The 12,318-nt window shown below is 37.1% G+C and overlaps 1 protein-coding gene across 3 annotated transcripts in view; it reads right to left on the bottom strand.

Annotated features, from left to right (window-relative positions):
- POLQ (DNA polymerase theta) overlaps positions 1 to 12,318 on the bottom strand; it is a 148,036-nt gene that overhangs the window by 22,880 nt on the left and 112,838 nt on the right. For all 3 annotated transcript variants that reach the window (XM_037051537.1, XM_037051539.1, XM_037051538.1), the window contains exons 25-26: positions 4,178 to 4,362; positions 1,582 to 1,693 (exon numbers count right to left, since the gene is read on the bottom strand). In XM_037051537.1, coding sequence (XP_036907432.1) covers positions 1,582 to 1,693; positions 4,178 to 4,362 — 297 coding nt within the window. The remainder of the gene's footprint in view (positions 1 to 1,581; positions 1,694 to 4,177; positions 4,363 to 12,318) is intronic.

The following is a 12,318-nucleotide window of genomic DNA, read 5'->3' as shown; positions in this document are numbered from 1 at the left end:
GGAATCAAATCCATGACTTCTCAGTTCGTAGTCCAGTGCTCAACCCACTGAGCCACACCAGCCAGGGCTACAGTTTCTTAATGGTGTCTTATCAGTTTTTATCTTTTATTATTCAGTGTTATTATCACCTAAAAAATCTTCGCTACCTCATTGTTACAAAGATTTTTCTCCCCTGTTTCTTTAGAAGATTTATAGTTTAAACCTTAGTTTTAAGGTTTTATGCTCCATATCAAGTTAGTTTTTTAAAGCATGTGAGATAAAAGTTGAAGTTCACTTTTTTCCCATACCAGTATCTACTTGTTCTAACACCTGTTGTTGAAAAGGCCATTTTTCCTTCACTGAATTACCATGGTAACTTAGTTGAAAATCAATTTGCCATATATATACACACACACACATACACATATATTTCTGGACTCTTTATTGTGTGGCCCATTGTCTTCTATATCTACTCTTATGCCTATCTAAATTATTGTAGATTTATAATACGTTTTGAAACCATGGAGTGTAAGTACTTAACACTGTACTTTTCCCAAAAATGTTATTCTAGTCCCTTTGAATTTCCATATAAACTTAGAGTCAGCTTGTCTAATTCTTCAAGACTCTAATGAAATTGTTATTGGAATTGCATTGAATCTATAGAACACTTCACAGAGAACTGTTATCCTACTAATACTGTGCTTTCTAATCAATTCAGATGGTAAACCTTTCACTTATCTAAGTATTCTTCAGTTTCAGGATTGCCTTGGAGTTTTCAATGAAATCTAGAAATACTGTTAAATTTAGCCTAAGTACTTCATGTATTTTGATGTTATTGTAAATGCTTTTATTTTTACTTCATACACTAACTGCTTACTGCTAATAGAAATTAACTGATTTTTATAAATTGGCCTTGTATGGTGGGAGCTTGCTAAATTTAGTTGTCTTATAAAATTCATATAATTTTTGAAGTATAAGGACATACCATGTGTAAATAAAGTTTCTTTTGGGGGACTGGGGATGGTGACAGAGTAGGTTAAAAAAAGGCACAAAAGAACTTTCTGGGGTGATGGTTCCATACCCTAGTTGTGGTAAGATTACACAACTGTGTGCATTTGTCAAAATTCATAGAACAATACACGTAAAAAAGTGAATTTTATTCAGTGTAAATTATACCTCAGTAAACTTCCAAAAGAAAAGGTCATTTAAAACAATGACACACAAACTGATCTATAACAGCAATTGTTCACTCAACAGGTTCTGGTACATTTACTCAATGCTTTACAGTTTCCTACTAAAGTTATCTAAACCTAAAGCATGGAAAAATTCCAAGATTTTATGAGATAGTCACAATTACACAGTACCGTACATATCAACTATATTTTGCTATTCCGTTTCCATCCCTTCTTTTAGGGGAAAATGCACCTCTTAGTAAATATTCACAATAAGGTTAATGTTATTTAATTAACATGTCTGATGAAAACTTCCAATTAATGAAAATGTTAGTAGAAAATTCTGCACCAAATTTTTAGAAATTAATACAATGTGGAAAGACATTTGTAAAGAACAGTATCTAGAGGAGAACACTCAAGGCCTCCTTACCGGTGTATCTGGATCTGAAGGACTCGATGTAGCAAGCAGCATCGTTCTCTTTAACGCCCATCTGCTCTCCCAAAGATTTCGCTCCCATTCCATAAATGATTCCATAGCAAATCTGAAAGGAAGCCATCACATTCAATAAGTAAATTGAGGGTCATAACCACATAAAATACAAATATAAAAAGTTCATTAAGATTGAAATTTGACAGCTTTCCATTTCATAGTGAGTCAAAGAAATGGTTACATCTGCTTTTGCGGGGTTAGGACCATAAAGATAATATCCAATGAACATCTTTTCTGCCTTTTAGAACACATTTCTAGAGGGGAAAGGAAGGGAGGGTAGAAACAAATATGAATGAATACAAATGCTGTGTGTTTTAGGAAAGTAATCCTAGTGCTTTGAAAGGAAAGATTTATTTCTGAGCGTCATTTATCCAGCAGTCTTCAGAGAGGCTTTTTACTTACTCCTCATAACTCCTCCTAACACCATTAACTTCTGTTTAAAGAGTTGCCTCGGAGTAAGAAAGAAAAGCTACAAGTATTCCTCTCCTAACCTTTAGAGAACACTAAAAGAGCTTGATAAGGGGAGGTGCAAATAAATATCCACTTCACCCCATAGCCATCTGAAGTCCTGCAACTGCAGAGTTCATTTGACTTGAATACAAGTTCATGAAATTTTTGGCATAATAAAGGAAAATGGTCTAAGCAGGTCAACAAAGAAACTCTGATTAAATAATGGATATCATGTCGATTCAAACCCTAATTCCAACATTCATGAGATGTATTGTCTCACACAAGCTGCCTAAGCACTTAGCACCTTGATTCCTTCTTCCATAAAGTGAAGAGATCTACATCATGGGGCTGTTAGTGTTAAATCATTTGTTGTAAGTTTTTAGGAAATTGCATGATATAAAGCAACTTCTATATAAATGCTGTTAAATAAAATTTAAGAAGGTAATTTGCAAAAAATTATTATCAGAATTCCAAAACACTTTTAATGTGATGAGATAGCTACAGATATTTTTTCCTTTTTTTCTTTTTTTTGAATACATTGAGAGAAGTATTTTCCTTCTTTTTTGTTTTCCTTTTTGATTTTACTATGCTTTATTTTGTTGTGACACCTACTTATTTTTTTTAACCCAGACAGTACTTAATGCCAGTAAGATCTCAGTAAGACTCAAGGACTAGAGGTTCAGTGCATAGTAGCTTAGGGAAAAAATGCTACAATATAAATGCTGTTAAATCAATCACACAAGAACTTAATAAATAGAGGCCGCTATCATCAGCAGGTACATGTTCAGGTTACAGAGTCAAAACATCTGCATCCAGCATCACGAACTCATTCTTGCTCTACTGCTGGTAGCTGTAAGAGCTTAAGCAGATTACTGACCTTCTGTGCCTCAGTTTCCTCCTATATAAAATGAGGATAATAATAATAACACCTATTTTGTGGGTTTATTATGAGGATTAAATATTAGAATATTACCTACTTTATCTAGGGTTTGATTCTTGCTAAATGCAGGACCCCAAAGGAGATTAAATATTCAGAGAAGACAAAGCTGGCTTTCTGAATCAAGGAAGAAATAAGTGTCGGTGCCAAACAGACAGTGATGAGAAAAAGTGGTTCTCCCTAATGAGCCAGTCAAGAAATACAGCTGTGCCCTGGCTGGTGTAGCTCAGTGGATTGAGCACGGGCCTGCAAACCACATGATCGCAGTTCGATTCCCAGTCAGGGCACATGCGTGGATTGCAGGCCAGTTTCCGGCAGGGGACACAGCAGAGGCAACCATACACTGATATTTCTCTCCCTCTCTCCTTCCCTTCCCCTCTAAAGATAAATAAATAAAATCTTTAAAAATAAAAAAAATACAGCTGTAACTAAGTAAATGTAAAACTAGTAAAACCAGATCTTAGAGGCGGAAGTGGTGTGCCTTTACCTCAGCCACCAATATTACTTTGTTGAAAATGGCAGTAGAGTTCCCACAGGTCATGTGGCAAGGAAGTATCAGTGTTAACTGAGGACAGAAATGTTATAAATGTGGCCTTCGATGTCCTCTGTGCCTGACAATCACTCAGGGGTAGAAATTCATGTGGACCCACTTGAGAGGTCCAAGGACAATATGAAGTTTCACAGGTGGATTAGCTAACTGGTGGCCTGAAAAAACTAGAAAGCTATTGGTTATCATTACAATCCACAGCTCAACACTATTTGTTTATCAACAAGCATTTAGAGTGAACATTTTTATAAAAAGCATTGTGACTCAATGTTGTGTGAAAATAGAAAGATGGAAATATATATGCTTACAGACTAGCAAGAGATTTGTAAATACACACAAACACACAATGGCAGCCACCACCACCACAATGTCTACCACAAACCCATGTGGCCTCTCAAACCCTAACTGCCTCAGACTAAGTCATATTCTTTTTATTGACTCTATGGAGACACAATAAATACCATGAGACGGGCTCAGATAAATGTGGTTTGAAAGACCAAAACGGAAGAAATCAGTCCTCAACTGCCAATGATCGAGATAATTTTTCAATTTTTCTGAACATTACAATTCCCCCTTATGTTAAGCATGGTCACTAGAATTACCTGCTTTGCTTGCTGCCTCAGGTCGTCCCCAACAGACTCTGGCTCAATCATCTTCCATTCAGCTGCAATACTCCTGAAAACATCAGCTCCAGCGTTTAATACTTGAATGAGACGAGTATCGTGGGATAAATGAGCCAAGATCCTCAGTTCAAGTTGAGAGTAATCGGCAGCTAATATTATACCACCTGAAGTAGAAATAGTTTTAGAAAAGCTAGTACGAAGGAAAATTCAAGTTTTACATAATTAATCAGGATGACAGAAATTTAGTTCTAACAAAGAACTAAATATATCATATATCTAAAAGTTAAAACTTTGCTCTTAATATGATACAGTTCAGTTCTGAAACTTAGATGATTGTTTTCATTTAGCTTTCAAGTGTGTATGGTATGTGTAAAGCCACCCTGACCTCTGCTTCTTAACCACTGAGGCCGTGCCTCCATCAGTGTTTCCAAAGCACCTGACAATCTGAAAATAGCACTCAATGTTAGGGATGGGAGATTTAATTATCCTTTGGATTCTATAGAAAATTTTGCACAATTCCTGGCACATGATAGGCTCTTAAATGGTTATTAAATGAATGAATGAACATACAAATGAAAAACTGGTTTCCAATGTGTGCACATTTTAAGTGGGCTGGAGAGAAACATGAGGTATACTTTGATCATAACAAAGATACTCAACTGTGGCTCAGTTCATTGTAGTGTATTCCCATGAACCAGAAGGTCATGAATTCGAATTTTAGTCAGGGCATATGCCCAGGTTGTGGGTTCGATCCCAAGTCTGTCTGTCTGTCTGTCTGTCTGTCTCTCTCCCCCCCCCCACTCCCCCTTTCTTTCCTCTCTCTCAAAAAACAATGAAAAACAATGTCCTCAGGCAAGGATAAAACAATAATCAAGTAGTTTATATGTGAAGAAAAGTCTTTAAGAGGATTCAGATAATTTCCTATGGATTAGAAATGACTACATTAGATATGTATGGCTAAGTCAGAATAAAAAAATTAAAAAGCAGGTTTAAAGGAAAATACTTGCAACTAATATTACAAAGAACTCATTGCTATATAATTTTTTGTTTTGTTTTTTTATTTAATTATTATTAAAGCATAGTTTTCTGTCTTTTATTCCCATCCCAGCCCACCCCTCTCAGTGCTCCCCACCTCCCTCCCATTTCCACTCGTTAGTTTTCGTCCATGTGTCCTTTATACTTGTTCCTGTGAATCCTTCCCCTTTTCCCCTAAAATTCCCTCCCCTCTCCCCTCTGGTCCCTGTCAGCTTGTTCTCTATTTCAGTGTCTTTGGTTATATTTTGCTTGCTTCTTTGTTTTGTTGTTTAGGTTCCTGTTAAAGGTGGGATCATATGGTATTTGTCTTTCACTGCCTGGCTTATTTCACTCATCATAATGCTTTCCAATTCCACCCATGCTATTGCAAAGGGTAGGAGCTCCTTCTTTCTTTCTTCTGCATAGAATTCCATTGTGTAATGTACCATAGTTTTTGGATCCATTTGTTTACTGATGGACACCTAGGTTGCTTCCAACATCTTGGCTATTGTAAGCTATGAACACTGGGGTGCATAGGTTATCATGGATTCGTGTTTCAGGGTTCTTAGGATATAGTTCAAGGAGTAGAATTGCTGGGTCAAAAGGCATCTCCATTTTTAGTTTTCTGAGAAAATTCCATACTTTTTTCCATAATGGTTGTACCAGTCTGCAATCCCAGCAACAGTGCACTAAGGTCCCCTTTTCCCCACAACCTGTCCAACACTTGCTGTTTGTTGCTTTCTTTATGATGGCCATTCTGACCGGTGTAAAGTGGTATCTCATTGTGGTTTTAATTTAAAAGGTACTACAAATCAAGAACAAGACAAACATAAACAAGTAGTACATGAAAATAATAAGAATAAAAGAAACTGACACTTCCAGTCAAGATGGCCGCATAGGCAGACATGGCTCACCTCTTCCCACAACCACAACAAAATTATAACTAAGATACAGAACGACCATTGCTCAAAACTGACAGAAATCGAGCTGCATGGAAATCTGACAACTAAAGAATTAAAAGAACCATCCAGACTGGTAAGAGGGGCGCAGACATAGAACTGGTTGCTTCCACACCCACATGTGCTGCATCAAAATTTGGGAGGGATGGCTCAGGAGTGAGGAGTCCAACACCCACACCAGACCCTCTGGCCCAGGATTCTAATGCAAGGCACTTAAGTCCGCATAATTTGTGGCTGCAAAAACTGCAGGGATTGAGTTGGTGGAAGAAACTTCTGGAGCCCAGAGCGGTTTCTCTTAAAGAACCCACACATGGACTCACCTACTCAGACTCACTCCCTCTGGGCCCTGGCACTGGGGTGGCAGCTTGAGGAGCACTGGTGGCAGACAGGGGGAGGCTGAGATATCTGGCATCAAGGCGAAAAGAGGCCATCATCCCTTTTCTAAAGCCTCCTCCCACAGAGCCAGAAGACTGGTTCCATATCTAAGACTCCATCAACCTGGTTAACACTGCCTGACCCACCTTGGAGATCCCCAGAGACTCTGCCTCACCCAACTTATGGGAACACCCAAGCTGCTTTTCCATATGAATAGCTGGTCTTGACTCAGGCTGCACAACTTCCTAAATCCTCTCAAACAATCCCCTCAAAGTAGCAGCTGGCCTCAGTAAGCCCCAGGACTGGCATTAGCAGTAGCCAACATAGATTCACGTCATGGCCTCACCTGGGAATCTCCAAGCCCTGCACAAGTAGCAACCAATTCACATTGCTTTATAACTCAGGAAGGGTGTTCCCAGGCAAAACATAGGTGGGGACTGATCTTGGCCTGCAACACTCAGGAAACCCCAGGGCCAGAGCACACAGGAGCACCACCACCCTGCACCTGCACAGCTGATCCTCCATGGAGGGTGGAGGTTGGTGGTCAGTGGTAACAGACATTCCTTGCAGCTGACTGGCATGGGTAAATCCCTCCCATTGATCTGCCAACAGCAACCAAAATCAACTTCAAAAGGAGAGTGTATTCAGCCCACACAAAGGGAACACATCAAGTACCCAGCTTCAGTGATACAGGAGGCTATACCCTTGGACCCTACCAGACACCTACTACATGAGGCCACACCATCAAGACAGGGAGTCATAGCATCTCTAGCTAAGGCATAGAAACAAACACAGGGAGGCTGCCAAAGTGAGGAGACAAAAGAAACGTGACCCAAATGAAAGAACAGATCAAAACTCCAAAACAAGAGCTAAACAAAATGGAGATAAGCAATCTATCAGATGCAGAGTTCAAAACACTGGTTATAAGGATGCTCAAGAAACTTAGTAAGGACCTCAGCAACATAAAAAATACCCAGTCAGAAATGAAGGACACACTAATTGAAATAAAGAATAATTTACAGGGAAACAACAGTAGAGTGGATAAGTTGAGAATCAAATGATTTGGAACATATGGAAGCAAAACACAACCAATCAAAACAACAAGAAGAAAAAAGAATCCAAAAAAATGAGGATAATGTACACAGCCTGTCAGACAACTTTAAGCAATCTGACATTCACATCATAGAGGTGGCAGAAGGAGAAGAAAAAGAAGAAGAAATTGGAAATGTATTTGAAAAAATAATGAAAGAAAACTTCCCTAATTTGGTGAAGAAATAGACATGCAATTCCAGGAAGCACAGAGTCCCTAACAAGATGGATGCAAAGAGAACCCCTCCAAGACACATCATAATTAAAACACTGAAGGTTAAAGATGAAGAGATGGGAGGGGCATGTGGATGAGAGGTGAGGGGGTTAAGAAGTACAAATAGGTACTTACAGAGTAGCCATGGGGATGTAAAGTACAGTATAGAAAAGGGAGCAGCCAAAGAAATTATACCCATGACCTGTGGACATGAACAAGGATAAGGAGATTGTCTGAGGGAGTCGGGGGGCCTGGGTGGAGGGAAACAAGAGGAGAAAACTCAGGACTACTGTAATAGAATAATCACTAAAATATAATTTTAAAAGAATATAAGAAACTTAGACATATTAAAGATTGCTCAAATTAATTTACAAATACATAAATGCAAATTAAGTCTACAACAACAAAACAATTTTGTTCTACTTATATTGCAAAAATCCAGAACTTGGAGAGCATACTCTGTGACAGGCTGAGAAAGAAATACACATACACTGTTATCAGCAAGTAAATGGTAACTGTCCCCCATTAGAAGGCAACTTGACAATACCTATCAAAACTGCACAGGCTTTTACTCTGTGACTCAGCAAACAAGCCCACAGATTGCTATACAGGTTACCTGCACATAGATTAAACTGATTTATATGTAAATTTCTTTACTGACAATCACAAAACTCTGGTATAAAAAAAAAAGAAAAAGTAAGGCATATATCAGGGTATACGGAATGTGTAATTGGGTATTCTTTGTGTAAGAATAGAAGAAAATATTACATATTCATATTTGCTTATATCCACTTAAAAATACTGAAAATATATATAAGAAACTCATAAATACAGTTATCTATGAAAGTTACAGATAACGACATAGCTAGGACAGGGAATAAAGCAAAGCTTATCAACATATACCTTTTACATATTTTGATTTCTGAACTATGTGAATAAATAACCAATTCAAAATATGTAAATACTAATCCAAAACAAATGACCACTAAAAGACAAATACCATAAGATCATATGATCTCACTTATACATGGAATATAATGAACAAAATAAACTGACAAACAAAATAGAAACAAAGGCATAGATACATGGAACAGACTGACAGCTGTCAGAGAAGAGAGGGGAGGAGGGATGGGGTACAGGGTGAAAGAAGGTGAAGGAATTAGCCAAAAAAAACCACAAGCACATAGCACATAGACAACAGTGTGATGATAGCCAGAAGGAAAGGGGGTGGGGACTATGAGGAGGTGGGCAGGGGAGGGGGCGGGGAATGGACACACCATGCAGTGAGCAGATACATTTTATTGAGGGGTATGCTTGATACCTGTATGGCTTTGTGAACCAATGTCTCCTCAATAAATTCAATTAAAAAATCAATGAATAAATGAAAGATAAGCAGATGTGGTATCATAAAAGACACAACCTGGAAAAAAATAAAATAAAACTGATGACCACAACTTTAATGGCCTTCTTGCCACAAACAAGGTAAAATTAAACAAAATACATGAAATAACTGTTTTGAGGTGTTGGACAGCAGGCAATTCAGGACTATAACCCCTGAGAAGGGGGGAGGATAGGGAAGATGGGGCAAGTCACGCAACTGTCTCACATTTCCAAATGGAGGCACTTTCCAGGACACACTGCAGGAAGGAGAGAGAAACCAAAGCACTGTGGTCAGTCTGAGCTGAGGAAGTGAAAACTGGAGTTTGGACCCACGGAGGCAGCTAGAATTTGTGAAAATTGGGACAGAAAGAAACTACATAAACGGAGTACCAGAAATATGCACCGTAATCTCTCTGGATTTTGGACCATATATTAGGCTGTGCAAGGAACAGGTGAAAAAAAATACTAAAGAAATAACTATCACCAAAGAAAGAACCACCAAAGCATAGCTGTCAGCTGAATAACTACTTGAACAACATACTCTCAAATGATGAGAAATGTCCAAGTTCTGATCAACTGAGTGAAGAGACCTCGCTGACCAACTTGAACATCAAGACCACAGCAAGGCCAGGCCTTACAGTCAAAGCTAACATGGCCCTCGTACAGGCTGCTCTAAGCATCTGCTAACAAAACTTTAGAAGTCTCAGATTATCGAGCTCATGTGAAAGTAAATTAATTGTCTGCCAGAAGAAAATGTTTTTAATGAAAACTACAAAATCCATGGAGTCAACAATGTAGCAACTGTTATGTCCAGCATTCAATAATAAAAAAAAAATACCAGTGATGTGCAGAACCAGGAAAATGTAACTTTGATCAGGAGAACATTCAATCAACAGAAAAATGACTCAGGAATTAAAGATGATGAAATTTTAAATAGCTAACATAGATACATTCAGAAATTTAAAGAAATATGAAAACAATGATGTAACAATTAGTAAATTGCCAGAAAGTAATTAAAACTACACAAAAATCAAATGAAAATTCTAAAAGTAAGAGTACACTATCTGAAATGTAAAATTCACTAACAGGATGAAATAGCAATGAGACACTGAAGGTAAAAAGATCTGTGAACATCCAAACAGGCAACGGAAAATATCCATTTCAGCACAGAGTGGAAAACACCAGGAAAAGGGGATTAAAAAAAAAGAAAAGAAAAAAGCTTCAGTGATGTATGGGACAATACCAAGTGGTATTACATATGAAGTGATATATATCACCTATATACTTGGAATAATAGGAAGAAAAAGAGATAGGGACAAAAAATATTGCAAGAAATAATGGTTGAAAATGCTCCAAATTTAATAAAATATGAGCACATAGATTAGAAAAAAAACTGCAAACTCAAGGTAGTCAGCAAATTAAAAAATCCCATAAGCAAACCATGGAAAACTACCCAGAGATTCACACCCAAATCAAATTGCTGAAACTGAATAACAAATGAAAATATCAAAGCATCTAAAAAACAGTACCTTATGCTTGGAGGAATGGCAAGAAAAAATGGCAGTGTACTTATCAACAGAAATAATGCAAACAAGAAGCTAATAGAAAGATATTCTTAAAGAGTTGAAAGACACATGGACAAAAACAAGGGGGGTGGAAACAGGGGAGGGAGGTGGGGATGATGGGGGTGTGGGGAGGGGGAGGGGAAAAGGCAGAAAACTGTACTTGAACAACAAGAAAATTCAAAAGTATTTAATTAAACAAAAAAGAGTTGAAAGAAAAGGACCGTCAACCTATAAATCTATGTCATGTAACAATATCTTTTGAAAGTGAGATGAAATAAAATGTAGATATATAGAAATGCCCAGGAAAATCATTGTCAGTAGAATTACATTACAAGAAATATTAAAAGAAGTGTTTTTTGGGTGAAGAAAAATGATAATAGATGAAAACTTTAATCTACTCCAAGAAGCAAAGAATGCTAGAAAAGATAAAAAGTGGACAGACAGAAACACTTCTTTGTTTCTTGATTTCTTTGTTAAGATAAGACTGCTTAAGGTAAAAACTATATAGCAGAGTTCATAAAGGTCATAAAGATCAAATTGACAACAAGACAAGGGAAATAAAAAAACTCCTTATGTTATAGATGAAGGGGCATAAAATTATTTGAAGATAGACCCTGATGCATATTATAAATTCTCAAATATGACACATAGTTAATAAACATAGAGAAAATAAAATAATAAAATAGTCATTTAAAGTTTTAAAAAAGAATAAAAAACAGAACAAATAAAATACCAATAACAAGACAGCAGACTATAATCAAACTACATATCAATAATAACTTTAGATGTAAATAAACTAAACACTACACTTATGTGGCAGAAATTTCTAGACTTAACTCATTTACATTGAATTTAAATTAATTTAAAAAATTTAACCTGAAGCTACATAAAATATTCTTGCATTAAACAATTTTATTATTTTGGTAAGAATAAATTGATGGATGAATGGATAAATAAAATGAAGTATATACATACAATGAAATATTATTCGGCCTTAAAAAGAAAGGAAATCCCAACACCTGCTGCAACATAGTTGAACCTTGACAACATCATGCTGAGTGAAAAAAGCCAGGCACCAGGACAAATACAGTGTGATTCCACTTACATGAGGTACTAGCGTAGTCAAATTCATAGAGACAGAGAGTAGAACTGTGGTTACCAGGGCCTGGGGAGCAGGGGAGGGAGAGTTAGCATGTAATGGGTACAGAGTTGCCATAGGGGAAAATGAAAAAGTTCTGGAGATGAGTGTGGTAATGGATGCACAACAAAGCAAATGGACTTAATGCCACAGAACTGAATACTTAAACATGGTTACAATAGAAAAATGCTATAGTTCATACTTAAAAAGCAAAATTGAAATTTGTCAAGCAGGTTGTGCCATCAGAGGCCCAAATTCACCCTTAGAATATATGTTTCTGACATAACTCAAACAAATTCAGGTACTTAACTGCACTCACCCAGACCTGCCAACATAAAAGAACAAACATATACTAATAGTTGGGATTGTTTGGGAACTAGATCATG

Source organism: Sturnira hondurensis, unplaced genomic scaffold, assembly GCF_014824575.4.
Source record: "Sturnira hondurensis isolate 20B ecotype Veracruz unplaced genomic scaffold, ASM1482457v3 Scaffold0007222, whole genome shotgun sequence".
Taxonomy (NCBI): domain Eukaryota; kingdom Metazoa; phylum Chordata; class Mammalia; order Chiroptera; family Phyllostomidae; genus Sturnira; species Sturnira hondurensis.
Note: the sequence above shows the minus strand (reverse complement) of the source record. Positions and strands in the feature narration are given on the sequence as shown.